This window comes from Aphelocoma coerulescens, chromosome 7 (assembly GCF_041296385.1).
Source record: "Aphelocoma coerulescens isolate FSJ_1873_10779 chromosome 7, UR_Acoe_1.0, whole genome shotgun sequence".
In the NCBI taxonomy this organism is placed as follows: domain Eukaryota; kingdom Metazoa; phylum Chordata; class Aves; order Passeriformes; family Corvidae; genus Aphelocoma; species Aphelocoma coerulescens.
In genome coordinates this window covers 1,619,221-1,641,121 of record NC_091021.1, presented here as the reverse complement: position 1 = coordinate 1,641,121, position 21,901 = coordinate 1,619,221, and the positions used below count along the sequence as shown (strand labels likewise).

Sequence of the window (21,901 nt, the reverse complement as noted above, 5' to 3'; positions counted from 1 at the left end):
TGATACACTCAAAAAGACATTCCAGTGGGAAGGAACTTAAAAGGAGCAAGGAGCAGCTGAGGGAGCTGGGAAAGGGGCTCAGCCTGGAGCAAAGGAGGCTCAGGGGGGACCTTGTGGCTCTGCACAAGTCCCTGACAGGAGGGGGCAGCCGGGGGGACTCTGCACCCAAGGAACAAGGGACAGGATGAGAAGAAACAGCCAATAGTGCCAAAAGGGTTGCCCAACCCTGGCACAGGCTGCCCAGGGCAGTGCTGGAGTCACCATCCCTGGAAAGATCTAAAAGTCGTGTGGATGTGGCACTTGGGGACGTGGTTTAGTTGGTGGCATTGGCAGTGCTGAGGAAAGAGTTGGATTTGATGATTTTAAAGGTTTTTTTTTTTTACCTTAATGATTCCATAGTTCTGTGATTTATGTGGTCAGGAACAGAACAGCTCCAACTCTTGTGTTCTATTCCAAGTCCATTCCAAACCAACCACAGTATGGGAAAGTGGTGAAATACTAACGGGATACACTGGCACAACGGGGCAGAGAATATTCAAGAGACCACTCAAATGCCAAAGAAGCTGAAGTATTTCGGGTACTTTTCCCTTGCCATATTTCCCTGTAGGACAGCTGCTATTTCAGACAAGGGGGGAAGAGGTTGGCTCAGGTGGCAAAAAGCTGCATTTCTGCTTGATTTACAGAGGTCTCCCAGAGGCACAGCCTGAGGCCAGGGTTCAGTTCTGCTTCCTACCGTGCTGCTGGAGGTTTTCCACCTCTCATCCTTTTGCCTCTCAGCAATGCCAGGATGTTGAACCCTTCCAGACTGCCAAGAACATAGAAACTGGTCTGACTTCAGAAATTCCCTACACAACTGATTCACCTGCCCAAATTCAACAAGGGCATCTCCCTGCTGAGCAAGAAAACCACCACAACCAGCAAGCACTGAAAATAGTATTTAAAATTTCCTTGCAAGTCACAGAATCCTGGAATAGCCTTTGATTGGAAGGGACTTTAAAACGCATTGTGCTGCCATGGGAAGGGACACCTTCCACTAGCCCAGGTTGCTCCAAGCCCTGTCCAACCTGGCCCTGGACACTGCCAGGGACACTGCTTCTCTGGGCAACCTGTGCCAGGGCCTCAGCACCCTCACAGGAGAGAATTTCTTGTACATATCTAACCTAAAATCCCCCTCTTTCTTCACTGCTGAAGTCCTACACTCCTCCTCCAAGAGCACTGCCAGGACACTTGTCTCCCACCTCAAACCAGTCCTTGCAATGCCATGGCCCTGTAGCAAAGGGGAGAGGACAGGACATGACTTTGCCAGCTTGGAAGAGTCAGTATGGTCTCAAAAACCCAGCTGGAAATGAGGGCTGCACTTACCCTGGGTGCCCACCAGTACCATGGGGATTTCACTAGTGTTGCGATAGTTGGCCATGCGGCTGTAGTAGTGGTAAACAGTCTGGAAGCTGACTTCATCCTCCAAGCTGAACACAAAGATAACAGCATCCACCCACATGGCAAACTGCAGGATAAAAAAGGAAAAGGCCAACTGTGAGAAGAGCAGCAAGGAGGGGGAAAGAAGAAAAACCACGAGAGAAACGTTCTTACCTTCCTGTGAGGGAGAAGCACGTCAGAAAAACTCACAGACAACAACCAAGGCCTCAAAAGGGGGATAAGCTGCTAAAATGATGAATCTCATCACCCTGCAAGCCATGGGCATCTGGGATACACAAGGGATTTCCTTCCCCCACAAGAGCATCTCCTCTTCACTGGGGTGTGTCACCAAACTGCCAGCGCACACCGAGTTTGGTTCACAGAAAACACAGCAGGCAGGCCGAGATTGCTGGGTCTGTGCATCTGAAATGAGCAACGCTCATCTCCAGTGCTGACTGAGTCCCCATGCTGGGATTTGCGTGCATGGATGCATGGTGATGCTGCTGGTAAGGCCAGGACAGGCATTGCTAGGAATTCTCACATCTTAATCCATGTTTGTTCATTTGAGACTCCCGATTCTTCACCATACAGACACTCTCAATTGAGCCAACAGCACCAAGTGCCTCGTTCTGCTTTCAGTGTAAGAGCAAACTGCTCCCTCTCGGCATCAGGAACCTGCCACGAGACATGCAGGTGCACAGGCCAAGCCAAGGTGCTCCCCAGTCACCATGCAAGTGAGAAGCTTTTAGCTCACAAGTGAAGTAAGACTGTTTAAAGACACTAAACATAAACAGAGTGTCAAGAAAAAAGACCTCCAGCTTACCTCGTTGCCTTTATTTTTCCCTAAGTGACTCCATTCCTACCCAAATTTAGAGCAATGGAAACAAGCTTCAGCCAGGGGATTTTCATGCTCTTTGTTATGTTATTACTACAACGTGCCAGGGGACACACTGAACAGAGAGGGCTGCAGGGAGGTTCACTGGGGAAAGGCTCTGCATATTCATGAAGATTGTATTGAAACCAAACACTGCCTGGGCTGTTTTGGAGTAAAAATAGATAAAAATGTTTTGAGGTTTTCAAGACAGACAGGAGAACAATCTTCCAGAGGGGAAGGACAGGACTGGTTACACACAGCAGAGTCTCTGCCAGAATAAGGTCAACCACCACACTGTTAAATGTGAACTGTTAAATGTTCAACACTGTTAAATGTTCAAACCAGAATATGCAGCCAGAGGAACTGGAGACAGCTTCATTAATTGGGTAATGTGGGCTTGGATCTCATTATAAAATGGTTTTTGTTGACTAGATTCAGCAGCATCATGCCAAGGACTCTTCCCAACAACTGCAATATCCTTAAGGCATCCATTTGGAAGGCAACAGTCTCTCTAAACCCTCAGTGTCTGAGCAGTGTGTACAGCAGCCTTCTAATAAAGATCATTTTAAAGCACTCCACAGGTTTATACAACACAGTTCCTCCAGACAAAAAACATTTCCAGTAATTTCTTACTTCTCTTTTCATATTGAAATGCAGCTTAATCTTTGTGGGTATCAGACCTGTGGTATGGAAAACCAAAGGAATTTCGGGAAACACACACAAGGTCTGGAAACCCTGGATATCTTACCCACAGTGCTGTGCAGGGAATGGCTTGAAACAAGGATAAATCAGCTGCTGGTATAAAAATCCATTCTCAGACTTATTACTGGGAATGAGCAGAGCTGTTAAATCAAGGCAAGCCCAAAACCAAATTATAAAAAAAAAAGTTTTAAATTTAAAAAAATTGCATGCAGCAGCTCATTGTAGGTCAGTCACTAGGTTAATTTGGTTTTACAAAAGGAAATTGAGTTATTTTCATCTCTGAACCATTTTATCTTAGGCAAAGAAAGGAGAGATCAGAGACCTACAAAAAGAGTCTTCAGGGAAGTTTGGTTTTTGTCCCTTCCTGCCAAAAAGAAGGGGACAGTAACCTGGGGAACACCCACGACCCAGTGCCAGGAACTCCACATGTGAGCTCCTTCCTTACTGCAGTTGGAATTCAATCCCAGTTATTCCTGAACCCACAAGCAAACTTTTCATTGCAGGAATTAATGAACAGGTTAAAGATTTTTCATAGACATGTAACTTGAAATTACACCCAAAAACTCCAAAGGGAATTTACAGGAAACCCTCGTACTGAAAGGTGAGACAGCACTGACACCTCAAACCTCTTCAGCAAATCATGTGGAGGGAGAACAAATCTCAGCCACCACAGAATCCCAGAATGGTTTGGGTTGGAAGGGACCTTAAAGCTCATCTCAATTCCAACCCCCTGCCGTGGATAGGGACAGCTTCCACTGGACAAGAGCAATTAAGGCCCCAAATTTTCCTGGCATGTACCAGAAGCACAGCCCATGCTGTTGTTCATCAGTCTGCAGCCAGCTCCTGTGAGCTCTGCAAACCCAGTTCTTCAGGCACCAAACCATCTCAGGTTGCTCCATGTACCTTTACACCTCCACTATTTACATTTTCAGATGAGTGAACGTTCTCTGAGCATCACAGGCTGGAAACTAGGGGGTGCTTCAGCCAAATCCCTGCCAGCCCCAGACAGAGCTTTCCTTGTTGCTGCTGCTGACATGGCTGCAGATGTGCCAGCGACACTCGTTTCATTTTGTCCTGGAACTTCCTTCCAGGATGTCTCTCTCAGCCTCCATTTCCTCCACGTCCTTTCTCTTCCCCTTTGTCCTGGCACCTTCCCCTCACGCTCTCACCCTCCTGGAGCTGTGGTGGTGCATTGAAACCCAAGCTGCTGCTGCTGGCACCGCTCCCCCTCAGCTGTTTGGCAACAGCGCAGTTCCTGATGCTAAATTATTGCTTGTTTGGGAGCTGATCCCTCCTGGAAAAGCCGAGCTTAGCAAGGCCAGCAGCAGCCAACACTCAGGAAATCCTGCCAGCGGCCAGGTGAGGAGAGGTAGAAGAGGAGGAGGATGCCCAAGCCTGCAGAAAGGGTGGCTGGGTCTGAGGTGATTTAAGCAGCACATGAGTAAACTCTTACTCAAAACAGAGTTAAGGGTCAAGGCACACAAACCCACAAGCGTCTTCTCCAAGGCTGATGGCTTGGACAGGCTGGGAGAGCTGGGGGTGCTCACCTGGAAAACAGAAGGCTCCAGAGAGAGCTCCTGGAGAGGGACTGGGGACAAGGGCCTGGAGTGACAGGACAAGGGGGAATGGAATGGCTTCCCACTGCCAGAGGGCAGGGTTGGATGGGATATTGGGAAGGAATTCCTGGCTGTGATGGTGGGCAGGCCCTGGCACAGGGTGCCCAGAGCAGCTGTGGTGACAGCTGGATGTGCCCTGGATCCCTGCAAATGCCCAAAGCCAGGCTGGATGGGGCTTGGAGCAGCCTGGGACAGTGGAAGGTGTCCCTGCCCATGGCAGGGGGTAGGATGGGATGAGCTTTAAGCTCCCTTCTAACCCCAAACCACTCTGTGCTTCCATGAAATCCTGATGTGTCACCAGGGGAAGCACACTGCTTGGGAATTCAGTATAAATGAACTCTATATCCTTACTTGCATGGTCTCTGTCAGAATCCCAAATATTTGCTACCCACACTCACCCATGCATTGTGACTGAAATCCCACCCATTTGCTGGACAAAATCTTTTTCACCTGAGGGTGATGCTGGAGTTCTCCCAGCAGGAGCATGAGAAGGACCCAGGACAGAACAAAGCAGAGCCACTTCTTTCAAAGGAAGTTTTAAAAAGCAAGGAAAGCGAGGCTTTGGGCTCACCTGTGCCTCCGGAGGGCCTCCTTCATCTCTTATCAGCAGCAGGTAGCTTTGTCCATCAACTACTATCTCCTTCTTGAATCTCCCACCTGCCACACACAAAGCAGCTCATTACAGGCAGCAAAGGTACAAAATGCAAAACAGAAAAAGGCTTCGCTTGTGGAAAAAAACCCAAACGTGTCCTTAAGGTCTTTTGCAAATTAACCAACGACTGGAATAAACTGAAGTTTATATGCAGACACATAGGAATTACTTAAAGTTAAGGCATGTACTTGCCTTATTTTTATATATATATATTTTACATATATATATAAAGAGTAAGGATATTGTGGGAAAAAGCCAGCAATTGCATTACAAACACTAACTCCCACGTGAGGCATCCTGGGGTTGATACACACAGTTAAAACCCCGTATGTACCACCTTTATTTTAAATAATGGTGAGAAAACTGTCCCTAAGAAAGGCAAAGTGGGACAGCTGCATGCAAACAAGGTCGTGTCCCGTCCCAAAAATCGGTTTCTTGTGTCAATCAGCATTTCCTCAAGGGAAGCCCAGTTCTCAGAGCACACGTGGGATGTTAGGGGAAGGAGAGTTCTGTACTCACACACCACAGTTAGGGGAAGATACCAGACACATGTTAGACAAAACAGCTACAATGGTGGGGCCTCTGCAGAGATGGGCTAAACTAACAGGGAACGCTGTGCTGCTGACTTGGGATGAACCCCACACCTGCTTTGGACACCTGGATAAAACGAGAGGAGTTGTAGCCTCCAGCCACGTCCTATTCCTGATCCTGTCTTTCCAAGGAATGCGGAACAAGGGCTGCCTGTGAACAACCAAGGAGGCTCCAACCCCAGCAGCTGGAGCAGCTGCTCTGTCCCCTCCTGTCCACTGGCTCACAGAGACTCAGCCACAACCCCAGGGCAGGGTTGGGATTGCTTCTTTTGGGGCTAAAAGCATGTTTTGGGCACTCTGCTACCTCTCTCGAAAATGACAAATCCCATTTAGGGCCCCGGGTGTGACGGAGCCTAAGCCAGGATTAGCGAGCTTGGCCTAAGCACTGGGGAGGCATTTGGGCTCCTCTCCTGGAGCAAACCAACTCTTATCTCCCCACCTAAGCCCCAAAGCCCCCAAGGCTTCCAGCTTAGCATCACACACCTCACAGCTGAGCTTACAACACTGAGATAAAACACATCCTTTAACACACCCTAAACTTCTCTCTTCACCCCTATTTTTTCAAACTGGAATTAGTTCCAATTTAATCCCTGTTTCCCAGCTTCAAGAATTGCCATTGTACCAAAACCAATGCATTGAAACACGTGCTGAGAGCCAACACCTCCAAGTTGCTCTCCAAGCAAATAAATCAGCACACCCAAGCTAATGCTGATCCTCAAAACACAACAATCTGCACAAAAATTGCTGCCTTAGGGGAACCCCACACTGGCTTAGACCCAACCACTCCCCCCAGCCCAACCACAGCAGCAGCTTTCAGACCAAGATCACTCCACAGCTCAGCTCTGTGCGATATTTAAACGTGTTTAAACACATTTTGTGTTTAATAAAAGATGTGAGAACATGAGGTTTTGTGGGTTTGTGCTGGGGGGATTTTTGTTTGGGGTTTTTAAAATCTTTTCTTTATGAACTTACCCTATAAGCAGTATTAAACATGCAACAATTAAGACTATCACATTTCTGGTTATTTAAGGGCACAGAAGGAGCAGAAGAGCTACGTATGGATTTTCATTATCTCGCTCACAAAGCAGATTTCAACCCTGCCTTCACAGATCAAGAGGCAGATAAATATATATATCATTACTGAACCTGAAGAGAACAATCACAAGCAAGTGTAAAACTTGTAAAGAAAACCAGTCTCAGCTCTCAGGAACTGGATTTCTATTAATCAGGCCATTATTTCTATACGTTGCCGATTAATTGCACGCGCTTCCCAATGAAGCGTTAACGAAGATGAATTACTTAATACAGAGCCCTCCAGAGAGGGGTTTTAAAGCTGTAAGTAACAATGGAAATGCAGTGCATGCATGATCAGAGAGGGAAAGTTCTGCCTAATTGCCATTTCCTATTTCCTTTTTTTTCTAAACACTGGAAGTTCCCCCAGCTAATTATAAAATACCACACACCGAATGCGTTTAAGAGCCAACTCATTATTCCTCTGGTCAACAGGACGCCTTGCCAGGCTCACTGTACCTTCAAACAGTCCTCAGAAGCACAAAGAAGGTACAGACAGGGTGGAATAAAATAAGCAGAGAATCGAAAAATAAAAAAGTATTTGAGTGTACATACCCAGCTCACAAATGTGAGCACTAAGAGGTTTACTCTTCATGATTTGGCTGCTGAGAGCAGCTTGGAAAAGGATACTAAATGCAATAAATGCAGTATAAGTTATCCAGCAGCTCTTTTCCTAGGTGAATCCACACTACATGATCAGCTTGGGGGCGTGCTCCTTGCCTTCCCCAAAAACACAGTGCCTGGAGCTCAGTGCAATCATTGTTATTTCCAGTATTAAATTCAGATCCTGACATGCTGTCCCACTTCACCAAGGGCTGCCACACCCTGCTGCAGCCAACAGGCACAGTCAGCTCCCATCTGCTCAGGGGGCTTCTTCACCCTTAAAAGCAGGATGTGCTCATTAGCTGGAATAGGCACATCCTCACACATTCCTTGAGTTTTGTTTGGATTTAAGTATTTCATGACAAATAGTTTAAATTTCATACTCCTCCAACCAAACCATTGCAAAGAATGCCCTGCGTTTCCAAGCTGCACTAAATATTTCAAAACAAATCTGAAGGCTCAGAAACAGATCAGCAAACTCCCCACTCATCCCTCGAGTAAGAATTATTCCATGCAAATCTCAGCTCACAGCAGGACTCATCCCTAATAACTTGTGTTCCTACACCATTAAGAAGCCCTCATCACGAGCACACCACAAAATTAGGTGCTGCACAGGACAGATTAAGAAAACCTACCTCAATATCAAGAATTTCCACAAACAAAAGCATAAACAGTGCAGAATATACAGTCCAAGGCTGTACCCTGCAGGTATCTGTGGCTGTAGGATTAAGGCAAACAATAAACTGCTTCTGCCTTTGATTTGATGAGCCTTGATGAGAGCCATGAGCAGTTTGGGCAAGCAAAAGCAGGGCAAGGGCAGTGATTTTGGGATGGTTCAGCTTGGACAGCACTACATTAATTTTTTTTTTTTAAATACATCTTGGAGTTTGTACAGTACCACAGGCAAAGAGGAATTAGAGAGATCAGCCAGTTCAAATACTGGACTACAGCAACCCATGAGGAAGCCAAACAGTCTCCCAGGGCTACAAAATACCCCACATTTTCCTAAATATCTGCGTAGGTGACGGAGCCAGGAATTGCTGTCTGAACCAATGGCACTGAGAACAAAGAAATGACCTTCTGAATGTAAAGAACGAGCTCAAAACCCACAGCACCGCTCCCAGGGGAGGTGGCTGCCTTTGCTCTGGTCCCATCAGGATTATGACACACGCAGCTTTTTAATGAGGGAGTTCCTCAGCTCCCAGATGTACCTGCCCCAGGAGGCCACGGGGAGAGGAGGACTGGCAGCTGAAGGACAGGGCAGCACAGGCACTTGAAGGCAGCTATTCCCAGTTTTCCAGGGCTAGGACACTATCCATTCCCACAGATGTGCACAGAATTGTTACAGGTGACAAACATTGCTCCTGTGCCCAAACCCACCTGCCATAGAGCAGGACTTGCTAAGCAGCCCATAAAGCACCCCGCTCCCTCAGGTGTGATCTGGCCACGCTCCTGCTGCAAAATGCCCACGTAAATACCCAGCTTTGATCAATATAAAGCCAAATAAATTCTGTGCACCAGCGATTTACAAACCCTGGCTAAAGAGCCGGCACAAATCGGGATGGGGGGGAATCAACAACAGCTTCCTGATCTCGTTTTCATGCACGATGCTCCAGAGGTGAGCGCGCAGAACCAGCGGCGGCGCAGGAACCATCCAGCGAAAATCGGTATTAATTACAAACACTGCACACGTTTGTAATCAGAGGTGCTCTCTGTTACAGAAGGTGGATGTTACACAGGGAATTCCGGGGATGAAGGCTTTAATCCGGGCTCTCACAGCCCGGCCACCCCCTCCTCTCGCCGAGAGCTGTTCCACCGCGTAATTGCTCACCGGAGCAGCCGCTGATTTTCCTACTGTATCCCCGGGCTCCACTGCACTCACCAGGCTCTTTATTCAAGCAAATCGCCACGGGGATGAAGTTATTTAGCCATATGAGAAAGATAAATTCGGGGGGCTGGCCACACGACAAGCGCAGGCAGCAGCTGAACGCCTACTGTGGCAGGGCGAGACAGAAGGTAGGACTGAGGCAGCTCTAAAAGCCTGGATTTTATATTCCCAGTGACATGTGCATTTTGACAACAGCAGCCAGTTGTCTCACACATGCACGTTCTCTCTTTTTTTTTTTTTTACCCCCCCCTCAGAAGATAGAAAATAGTGCCAAGAACCTGGCTCCTCTTCAGGGAAACACGTTCAAAAATTCTCCGTTCAAACAGATGGTCAGATATCGGTCTTCTGGTTTCCTACTCACATTTTTTATTTAAACAAACTGATTTTAAAATGGTTTTTGCAGCATTTCCACAAAAAAAAAAATTTAAAAAAGGAAAAGGTTCTTCCCCCAGAGGGTGCTGGGCACTGCCCAGGCTCCCCAGGGAATGGGCACGGCCCCGAGGCTGCCAGAGCCCCAGGAGCGTTTGGACAGCGCTCCCAGGGATGCCCAGGGTGGGACTGGTGGGGTGTCTGTGTTGGATCAATGATCCTTCTGACTCAGGATATTCCATGATTCTCTGATTTTGGGTATTTCCTTAACACAACCACTGTTGTGCTAAACAATAATTCAGGAACTGTGAGTGGCTGAGCTGGGCTGAGGATCAAAGACCACAAAAGACTAAAGCTGCAAAGGGATCCCTGGACCACCTTCCCAACAAAGTACCTGGGTAAAACAAACCCCAAAAGCCAACAAAAGCAGCCTAGACTGAGCTTTTCAACCCCCACCATCTGCTTCTCTCAATAGGTTTAGGACATAGTTTAGGAAATACGTGGAGAGGTCTTCTGGAAGTCCAATTAAAGCAAGGTACCCTGCCACAGGCACCATATATAAATGCAATATTGCATCATATAATCTGATCTTTACTTAAAAACTGGCAAGGAAGCACTAATATATGATCTTGCAACTCCATGGAAAGAGGGTTTACTGCTGGAATTTTAGCAGCAGCTGCAATGACACTTAATAACTTAATTCTGAGATGCATCCACTGATGTATTTGCAGTGTCTGTCCAGAAGGACAGATGTGATGGGTCCCCAAAACCTGGCAGTGATTTGAAGGGAAATCAGTGGAATTTTAAGTTTTTCAGCAGTCAGGAAAACATATTACACTTTAAAATATATATAAAAATTACCTCAAGCTGCATAGACTCTCCAGGGTTGGATGGGATATTGGGAAGGAATTCCTCCCTGGCAGGGTGCTGAGGCCCTGGCACAGGGTGCCCAGAGCAGCTGTGGCTGCCCCTGGATCCCTGGAAGTGTCCCAGGCCAGGTTGGATGGGGCTTGGAGCAACCTGGGACAGTGGGAGGTGTCCCTGCCTATAGCAGGGGGTGGGATGGGATGAGCTTTAAGGTCCCTCCCAAGCCAAACCATGCTAGGAATTCCATGATAAACAGGCTGAGCTAGATCCAGTGTTTTATCTCAGGCAGAAGGGGAGGAAGGTGATTGATTAACCACCAAGATAAATGGGAACACACCAGAGCCGGCCTCTGAGCAATTAAGTTCCCCTCATTACCCAGAGACAGGACTCAGGAGCAGAGCAGTGCATGCTCTACTTTCACTGCAAAGCTCCTGACAGCCAGTGCAGACTGTGCTAAGCCAATTAGAGAGGGCCAGTCTTAAAAAAAAAAATAAATAAATCACTGTAACGTGAGTGCAGAGCGAGAGGTAAAGCACACTCTGTCCCCATCAAATGGCTCATCTGAAAGAGCCACAACGACACTAATCCAAGCTTCTGCAGCAGTTTCAACTCTCATGCACCCAGTTTATTAATAACCCAGAAGATGGAAGTAACAGGCTATTTAGTTTCTAGATAATGAAGCAGGAGGGACTGCAATTATGGTAGGAAATTGGATTGTACTTCAACGTGACCGTTAACGAGTTGGAGAAATAGAGGGGAAAAACAAAAGCAGCATCACGAGGACAAAAGTAGGGACAAACCATCTGTGGGAAGATGGGGCAGGATGGCAAAAACCTCTGGCACAACAGAGGAGAGCAGCTGGGAATTCCTGCAGAGTGCAGACAAGGGGACAGCTTGTCCTAGCCTGTGTCACCATGCCAGCCTCAGCCTGTATGGATCTGGACAGGGCATCCCATGGAAGATAAGGACCTAAATCTGCCTAGCAAATACCCAGTCAGAAAAATAAGCACATGAACTATGGTTAGTTAAGATGAGGAAGAGAGAAGAGGTGCAGGATCTTACTAAGAAATAAACTGCTGATCCCTTTTTAGGGCAAGAGTAATACTTTTCCCATTTTCCCAGTTATTAATTATTATGGTTCCAGGTAAACAGGCCAGAATATCAAGTAGGAGCAGACATACAAAGCTCTACACCCCAATTCCAGGGATAAACCTTAGGTTCAGACACCCCTCAGTCCACCATGAAGTAGTAACACAGCTTTATCAGACACCCACCTCACATCAACACACAAAAGCTGTGGCACTGAGCAAATAAGAGCCGAACACGCTGCGTGTCCTCACAGTTCAGAAGCGTTTCTGACAGGTGAAAAGGGAGGAAAAACAACCCCCAGGAACCCATGGGGAACCCCCTCCTCTGACACTCACCCAGAGCCCTCACACCCACCCAGCCTCCCGAGGCTCAGGAGCCTCTTGCAGCCACACAAGCTGCCAAGGACCTACAATTCAATCACTGCTCCCATTTCTACTAATAGCTCACTTTTTCATCTTTTTTTTTTGTCTTTTCTTGTTGTTTTTTTGTTTTGGTTTTTTTTTTTTTTACTGACAGCAGGTGCAGAGAGTTGCTTACACCTCACACCCACTAACTGTATATACACAAATCTAATTTTAAAAGCTTATTTTTATCAAAGCAGCAGGAGACAAAACCCCAGTGAGTCAGTTTCTTCAGGCAGGATGTGATAGCACTTTAGCACCCTCCTACCTTTTTCCATCTCCAGTCTTTTCCAGTTTTAAACATTTACAGCCCAAAACACCACTTTCCAAATAAAGTTCCTTATAAAGTCAGCCCCGTGACTTAAAATATCATTGCTCTTTTTTTTGCTGCAGCTCCTTCTAAGTTGGCTTCTCAGGCATTTCATCTTCCAGACAAACCCATCCCAGCTTTCAATCTAACCCAAAATTCATCTGCTCAAAATTTCTGCTCGACTTCACAAGCTTCCAACGTAATTGCAAAATCTTAACATGTACTAACAAACCCTCAACAGCTCACAAAGATAAGCCCAAAAATTACCTCCTCTAAGCACTGACGCAGATCTCAGGCCTTTTCTTACCCCTCTTGCCTTTTTAAGCATCCCTTTGCTTTTTATACCTAGCCAGCTCCTGTAATAGCTGTCCTTTCATTACAGTTTCACATCACAAATAGCAACCCTGAAGCTAAAACTGGACTTAGCAGTGATTACACCGTAATCTGCCCTCCCTAAAATGGGTACAGACACCTGGTGACAGCCTGCTGTAGCAGCAAATTGAGAGGACTGGTGAGAATTCAACACACTGAATAAAATCAGGTACCTACTACGCCCCTGCTTTCTGATACGAGTTCCCAAAACAGCAACAGACTCAGTGGAAGGGGAGGGGGGAAAACAAAAAAAGCTCACAATAGGAAATCAAATACAAGCTGAACAAGGAACACATTCAAAGAAAAATACGAAAATCTGGCTTTGAGATCAGGAGTAAGAGAGTGGGCTCTGATTTCAAAATACATCCAGAAGTAGTATTTGAGAAACAAAGCAGAAGGCAGGTCCAGCAGGAGCCACTCCAAACTGGCTTCGAGAGCAGCAGCAGCAGCAAGCAGGGAGTCCTGGTGACTTAAAATCATGGAATCACAGAACTGTTCAGGCTGGAAAAGCCCTCTTACATCACCAACCCAGCACTGCCAAGGCCACCACTAACCCACATCCCCAAGTGCCACATCCATGTGGTGTTTTGAACACTTCCAAGGACAGTGATTCCACCACTGCCCTGAACAGCCCCGTTCCACCCTTCTGGTGAAAAAATTTCCCTTAATATCCAACCTGAACCTCTCCTGGCACAACTCGAGGCCATTTCTTCTTGCAGCACCACTTGTTACTTGGGAGAAGCCACTTTTATTCCTGTTAAGAGCCTAAAGTTGGAACAGAAGTCATAAACCTGCTGCTTTACAGTTTTTACCTGAGACACAACCTTCAGAGGAGCCCCTTAGGAGAAGGACACAAATGCTACAGACATTATTTCCCAAAAAATTCTTTGGGCATTCAAGGTGTTCAGGAGAACACCTTAAGTACCTTTTAGGCACACAACCTACAAGGGAAGCCCTTTCTGGCAATCTGCTTCCTCGGCACCTTCTGAAGAGCAAATACTTCAGTTTTTCCTTTAATTAACAGAGCTCCTTATTTGTGTGACACTTTAAACAGCCCCCAACCCGACAGCTGGAGCAGGGAGGTTTTCAAAGGATTCTCTAACCCACACAGGCAGTCCCGGGAGGGTGAGGAGAGGGAAGGGCTCCAGAGGGGAGAGGGCAGAATACATAAACACACTCTTTTATGCTGAGCCTGAAAGGCTCCAAAAGCCCAAGAGAACCCACTGCAGCAGCGCTTTAAAAGGATCAAAAAGAGACAAGTGTTGTTTTATATCTGGGTGTCAGCATGAAATGCCAAATAAAAATAATCACTTGGTACTATTATAGCAAAAAGGCAGACAAAGAACTGAAAAGAGGTAATTTTGAAACACATGTCCCAAGTCATCGCTGTCTTCTGAACATGAGACAGCATCTGCCTGTGGGTTTACACAGCAAAAAAACCTTCAGCTGCCCCAAAGTGCTGCAGGGGCTTGTGAGAACTGCACCAAGGATTTGAAACCCACACAGAGAATTTCAGCTCCTCACATTTTGTAGCCCAAGAACCACAAAATGCTACTTTAAGGTTAATGTGGTTTTTTTGAACCCATATTGGGATCCTTGCCAAACCTCCTTGTGTAAGCTCTGTGTAAATCTTTACATGTATGATGATAATTTTCTGGAATTCCAAAAATCCTGACCTAAAAGGCAGGGATGTTTCCAAGGAGAGCACCCGAGTACATCCTCACAGGACACACTGCTCTGCTCTTCATTTACATTTCAGCCAGCTGCTCGCCGAGGACAGAGCACACAGATTAGTCTGGGACACATCCTCCTTTTATGCATCAAAGATCAAATTTGGCTGTTTAGTAAATATGGCCTTCCTACGTATTTGAGAAATATTAACTGGGTAAAAATAGCAAGTGGCTTCTGTGAAGAGAGTGGCAGCCTCAGGAACCTAATTGTTCACAGCAGGCAGAGTTACAGGAACCATGTGGAGAAGGGGACAAGGATATCAGTGCTGCAGAGGGGAGAAATTGTCCAATTCTGCTGCAGCTTCCATGTTCTGATCAGCCCACACCACCAAACTGTGACCCCACCCCATGTTAAATCTCTCAGCACAACCAGATACAAGCAAAGAAGAATCCCAGAGTGGTTTGGGTTGGAAGGGACTTTAAAGCCCATCCCATTCCACCCCTTGTCAGGGGAAGAGCTACCTTCCACGCCACCAGGTTGCTCCAAGCCTGGCCCTGAACACTTCCAGGGACAGGGAGTCTTTGCTCATCCCTTTGCTTTTTTCTCCCAACTGAATCAGGCTCAGACTCTTGGATTCAGCCTAGGATCAGACCTGAATGAAGACACCTGGAAGGTCATCCCAGTTAATAGATTATGCATGAACTTTCTGCATACACATTGTGTAAGGGTCTGTGACCAGGAGAAAATCTCTTAAGAGGATGTGAAGAAAAGCAGCTGAAATTTTAAAGCACTCTTCCTCAATCCTCCTTGCATAATTACCCTTTGCTGAGGAAGCATCAGACAGAAATAGTTCCTCGAGATAAACTGAAAACCACAGATATCCATCCCTCAAGATGTAATTTCTACACAGAACCAGAATCCTTTAGGTTGGAAAGAGCTTGAAGATCATCAATGGATGTTTTTGTTACAGGCTGACAGCTTATTTTCACGACATGCTTCAAAGGGAAGGCTGAGGGTGACACTTCATTTAGTATTTTAATAATAAACATGACCATTCCTGCCATTCAAGGGATACACTGCTCACTGTGGTACTGAAAAAAGTTCTGTGGTAAACGCTGCAATAGTGTAAAATTATTTTTAGGTCGAGTTTGGAAAGAGAGCAAATGATCACAGCTTTCTGAAAAACACATTAAAGGCTTTATTCTGTACCTTTTACTGGGGGAAAATTTCATTTTTGTTCTAAGTTCCTCCACAAAGAGAGATGAAACCTCCACTGACTGCAACAACAACATGCTGCCTCAAGTCACGATGCTGGATGGCTTTTATGCTTTTTTAAAAACACTAAAAATAATTACTCCTCATGAAATGAATAAATAACTCTTAAATGTATCCCAGAGTATGTAGAGAAAAAAACCTCCTTTTTTGTCATCCCAGCTGAGACACCCGGACCACAATTTCTCTTTTGGTTTTTTGTTTTATTAGACTCATTGGAGGAAGAAAAAAAAAAAAAAGTACTGAAATAATCATGACATGACTTAAAATATTCACAGACATGGCCAGAGATGTGGAAAAACCTTTAAGTCAAGTTTCACACCGCCGTGGCTTTTTGGAAACAAAACCCAAACAGTAACAGAATCCTCCTGACACTCACTACTCCTGTAAACTTCAGTTCACCTTGGTCTGCAAAGAACTCAGTCTCAAATTCCACACACCCCACACATTTCACTTTGCTCCTACAGGCAGAATTAAATTTTAGATGAGGGGGAAATAAAGATACCAGGTTTCCCACATCTTGCTTGTTTCAGCAGGTAAAGCATCCAGCAATAGTACTTTTTCTTCCAATCACTTAGAAAGTCCTTAGAAGATCACAAATCCCTAGGATTCCTTATTTCCCATCATTTCCTTGTTGTACCATCACAGAAAAAAACTGGAGGTCTCAGACTACTGAAATTCCCACTTACTACAGGGTAACACATTGGTGCTTTTCTCACACCTGATTTAAAATGTGTCACTCAGGAGCACAGCTGAGCGTACATTAAATATGCAAAGGAAGAGTCTCAAGGCCATTTTCCTTCCTAATAAAAACTTATTCTTTGAGAAAACAAAGGTTTGCCAAGTTACAAACACACTAGGGACCGAAAAGTTCTGAACAGGAATAAAAACTGGGGCAGGCAGTGAGAGAAAACTCCTTTACACTGTGAAGTGTAGGATTCCTCCTCACGGTGGGGAGGTGGTGACAGGCAGCAAGAGAAATCTCTCACTTGGAGAGCTGAAGGAAACATGAAGCCATCTTTACACAGCTCAAATTCATTTACTGCAATGCTGAAGCCTTCAAGGCCTCCAGGAGATGTGACTCTTGTCTGATGCAGGGCAGGTTTCGTGGTAATATAGCACTTTAGAAGGCAAAGGAGAGTAGAAATAGCAGTCCCTGGCCCTAATCACCACTTTCACGTGAAGCAAATATCCATCACTTCACCCATTAGGCACTGATTTTATGATGCCTGATAAATTTAGCTGTTAGGGAGCCATTCCAAGCCAGTAAACTCAGCTTTTTCTTAGCTGATCGAGCAGCTGACACCTTAACATCCGATATACATCCTCCTCTTTATCCAATTTAACAATCTGGCACGTTTACACTCCCTCAGAAAAGGAAGAGGGGAGGATCAACGAGGGTCTCACACATGAAGGATTACACTGTCTTTTCTAGGGATGTTGTTTGAAGGACCTAAAAGTGCTCAAGGTCACCTTGGACAGGGGCTTGGAGCAACCTGGGCTACTGGAAGATGCCCCTGCCCATGGCAGGGGTGGAACAGGGTGAGCTTTAAAGGCCCTTCCACCCCAAACCATCCTGTGGTTCTGTGATTCTCTGACAAAGAACTGAAACACTACCAAATCACCACTAGAAATGTTTACTGAGGGTAGTTTATATGGGTTGAACTTCCTCTAATGCTGACTTGATTGGAAACCTTGACCTTATTCCTTACAAGGCCAATTAGAGCTCTTAATTATTCCAGTTTTCCTCCTGTTAATGAAATGCAAGTGCCATTAGTGAGGCTTGTCAGCCACACTTATGTGCAGGGAAATGATTTGACACTGCTTTTGTCATCTAATCCTTTCAGGAAAAACAGTCACAACGTCACTCAAGCAAAATAAAAAGTAAATAAAAATCCTTCAAGACAAAGAGGACAGATGGCAACACTCCCAAGGAATACCACCTAAAATATGCACCCTTTAGGAGGAGAGGAGGGTTAGCCCTGTCAACAGATTTTCATCTTCCAAGGGGAAAAAAAAAAAACCAACAAAACCACACAAGTATCTTCTGTTCCTGAAGTGAGGGGAGAGATCTGTCAAGACAGTGATTTTTGCTGAAGGTTTGCTGTACTCAGTGACACTACACCCTCCATCAGCATTTCTCAGCATCAGCATCCAGAAGCTACATCCACACACACTGCTGTGCACAGGCTCAATTACTATCACCAGTTATTATTGTCAGTTCTAGCTACAAAGCAGCAAAAACATTTCAGGCAAACTTACCAACAGCAACACCTCAGTGTTAGTGCAATCCCACAGAAAAAGCCTTGTCTGATCCTCCCTCCCTCCCTCCTCCCATTTTAACTACAATTCCAGGCTGTTAAAATGTCAACTACTGAACTAAAACAGCTTCCTTTGGTAAGAGTTAATTAGAAACAAATGTTATCAGAGATGCATGAAACTACAAACTACTGCTGGAGAGACAACTACAGCAAGAGACAAAAAACAGTGAGATGCACTAAAGACTTGAAATCAAAAGGAAACAACTCAAAATGATACACAGAACAAGGGGGGGAAATACACTCTAGTACAGGAACCACCATCTGTCCCTTCAAAACAAGAGCTGCCATGAAGACAATGTATAGTTACCTGCATCCATATCTGCAAAGAAGGGAACAGCCAGTAAGGAAAAGAAGGAACCAGAAATTCAGTGTCTCAGAGTTGAATTTAAAAGTTCATATGGAGAACAGATAAAGAAAAATAATCAAAAAAGTAGTTACTGTAAGATACACCTTGATATGGTACTGTGATATTTTTGATTTCAAGCTATTAATTTGGATTAATGTTAAACACTACAACGTACAAATTAATTTTCTATGCCATAAGAACATTTAAAAAAAGACCAAATATTAAATATATTAAACAATAGACAAGTTACACCTTTAAGTTTAGGCTGGTGAAGATTTTTTTATTCTCCCAACATCCTGATTGTACAGAAATCCACCCCTACAGACAGTAATTGTGGCTTTCAACAGCTAAGCACTACTGAGAGCAGTCAAATCCTCTCCATCAGGACTAATTCCCATATGGACACACACTGGGGGCCAAAATATTTAAAGCAGTTATGGAAAATCTACAATTCTACTCGTTGTATGTACTTAGCTCAGCCTGGAGAACGCTAAAGCAAAAAATCTCCATGAATTTTGAAGCAGCAAATGGGTTTGTTTTGTCGTTGTTTTTTTTTGCTAATTCATTTCTGCATGATCAAAAATGAGTAAGGATGTAGTTTGTGGGGGGAAAAAATGAAAAGAGTGGGATTTGTGTGTGCACATACCTTCAGGTGACTCCTCCTGGACATAGGTGCCGGTCAGGTACCGGTGCACCAGCGCAGACTTCCCGCTCGCCAGGTTACCCACGATGCCCTGGAATTCAGAATAAAACAAAAGGAACAAAGAATTCAACTGGAAAGAGCAGTGGATTCAAGCAAAAGCTTCACACAGAAGGACCATCCCAAACAACGAGACATGGTGCAAAATGTGCCAAGAGATAAAGCGAACAGCAGAGTGGTTTGGGGTGAGAAGGACATTAAAGATCATCTTGTTCCACCACCTCCCACTGTCCCAGGCTGCTCCAAGCCCCGTCCAACCTGGCCTTGGACACTTCCAGGGATCCAGGGGCAGCCACAGCTGCTCTGGGCACCCTGTGCCAGGGCCTGCCAACCCTCACAGGGAGGAATTTCAGCCCAACACCACAGGAGTTTTCTTCCTGGAGGTGCTCAAATACCAAAGACTTGAGGATATTTGGGGTTTGTGGCTTTACAGGGGCACGCCGAGCTGAGGACATCGTGCTCCCTTTCTTGGGGGAGGCCATGGAAACTTCTTTTCCCCTTTCAAACCAGCCCAGCCTGCTCTGTTCTCTCCTGTTTACTTGACCCTCACCAGAGGTTCAGAACAGAAGGTCCCTGGGGACAAGAGGAACTCTGCTCATCTGCCCGAGATTGCCAAACGAGCTGCACATCACTGCACATTCTCTACCCCATCTTCTTAATCCTAATCAGCAAGAAACCACCCTCCTTATCAAAAATGGCTTGATAGGAGCCAGCCATGCGTGCTGGCACCCCAAACAGCCCAAATTTCCCTGGGCCTTGGGCTGATCCCACAGCGTGGGCAGCAGGGGAGGGAGGGATTCTGGGGTGAGGCACAGGAAGAAAACATCATCTCTAAACATGTGTCCCCTACCCCCAGAACATGAAGCAACCTCTCCAACTAATGACTTTTCCCTCCATTAGATACCCATGAACTGCAGTAAATTTGTCTGCTCCTACTCACACCACAAAGCCATTAATACCTATGGGAACCCTGTGAGGAAACAGCTTGGCCTTTGCACCTCTTCTTGTCCCCAAACTGGCACCATCTCCCTTTCCATACAAAGCTTCCCAATGAGAAGTTCCTTCCCACTTTTTTTTTTTCCTTTGCCCACAACAATGTACAAATTCCTCCCTGTCCAGGATTCACCACCACTCAGAAAAGGTTAATTCAGTGTGTGAAAGCTGAACTGTGTTTTTAATGGTCAGTGCCTTTGGCCAAGACACAGTTTTCCAGTGAAACCTTCACTTACAAGTGGTTAGCCCCATGTGCATGGAAATTAATGTTCTTTTTTATTACACTTGTGCCAAAACTAACTGCCAGGGACAACAGAAAAGCATCAGCTTGGGGGTCCAGTGTGAGGCAACATCCCATGGCTGGGATGTCTTATTCTAGAGACCCCCAATATTTGAAAGACATCAAATGATTCCAGGATAGAGTTGTGGTTTTGTTTGGTTTTTTTTTTTAAAATATCCCAAAGGTCAGATCAGGATACACCATTTGACAGCACTTCAGGTTCTCTGATACATTCCTACAAACTAGGAGCAATAAATTCTGCACTGGAAAAAAAAAAATCTGGCTTCTGATACAATTTCTCTCTTCATCAGCATTAATATTTGCTTTAAGGCTGATCCCCCACAGTATGGCAAAAATGCCAGCCTGTTTTCACAGCAGTCATATTCCTCTCTCCCCTGTTTTATACACAAACAATCCGAGTCATCTCCATTTATTTATGGATATGTCTGAAATACACCAAGTTATGACAAGCATGTTAGGGAACAAAAATACCACCCTAACCCAGTTCAGGAAGGAGAAAATTCAGCTACAACTCACTGCTCTTTTCAGTTATGACTTGTGCAACACTGAATCATTTATTTGCATGTGCCAGACATGCTGTAAAACAAACCCAAGCCACTTTGCCCACTCCTCCTAAAGCCTGCTGGGAATAATCAGAACCAGTATTGATGGCACTTGGCATTTTAAAGCCATCCAGGACAGGAGCCTAACTGCACTTTGCGTATTTTCTGCAAGAAATTCAGTGATTTTATCCAGCAATATCTCATGTTTATTCTGCCTAACACATCCTTATTCAACATTAGAAGAAACAGGAGCCAGGAATACCGAAGGTGCTGGTCTCACCACACTCCTGACCACAATAAAAGCATCAAAATCCATAAGTAAAACTGAAATACTGCATCAGCAGGAACCAATCATAGAATCCCAGCCTGGTTTGGGTTGGAAGGGACCTTAAAGCTCATCTAGTCCCACCTTCTGCCATGGGCAGGGACACCTTCCACTATCTCAGGTTGCTCCAAACCCCCTCCAAGGTGGCCTTGAATATCCTTCTGAACACTGGAGAGAAACCAAGCCTCACGTTGCTAAAAAAAGGAGGCAAAGACTCGTGTTCTTTCCTCAAAGGCACACTGGGGAAAAAAAAAACCAAAAAACACCTCCTTCCTTTATTGCAGCCCTGAGGGCTTTCTCTGCTCTCCCAGAGCCAGTTTCTGTTCCCTTTACAATCCTGCAGAGCCCAAAGGGTACAACAGCAGCTGCTCTAGAAATAAATCAGAATATCCAGCAACCACCTCGATGTAAGGACCTCCCAAGCCTGTACAGGAGAACAACCTCTCCCTTCATTATGGCCCTTATGTTCCTCAGCCATGAGGAGCCCTGAGGATGAAGCCGGGAGTGAGGGAAGGACAGAGAGGCGACTCACAGGCAGATGTGCAGGGAAGGCAGAGATTTCAGCTGGGCTTCCTGAATTGCCCTTGCTGCTGGAGCACAAGTTCACAGG

The 21,901-nt window shown here is 45.6% G+C and overlaps 1 protein-coding gene across 17 annotated transcripts in view; it reads right to left on the bottom strand.

The window, feature by feature from the left end:
* The window catches only part of AGAP1 (ArfGAP with GTPase domain, ankyrin repeat and PH domain 1), a 309,586-nt gene that overhangs the window by 190,030 nt on the left and 97,655 nt on the right, over positions 1–21,901 (bottom strand). For 13 of the 17 annotated variants that reach the window (XM_069021702.1, XM_069021694.1, XM_069021697.1 and 10 more), the window contains exons 3-6: positions 19,077–19,164; positions 5,180–5,265; positions 2,240–2,275; positions 1,363–1,504 (exon numbers count right to left, since the gene is read on the bottom strand). In XM_069021702.1, coding sequence (XP_068877803.1) covers positions 1,363–1,504; positions 2,240–2,275; positions 5,180–5,265; positions 19,077–19,164 — 352 coding nt within the window. The remainder of the gene's footprint in view (positions 1–1,362; positions 1,505–2,239; positions 2,276–5,179; positions 5,266–19,076; positions 19,165–21,901) is intronic. The other 4 variants (XM_069021703.1, XM_069021705.1, XM_069021708.1 and 1 more) reach the window with 1 other exon arrangement.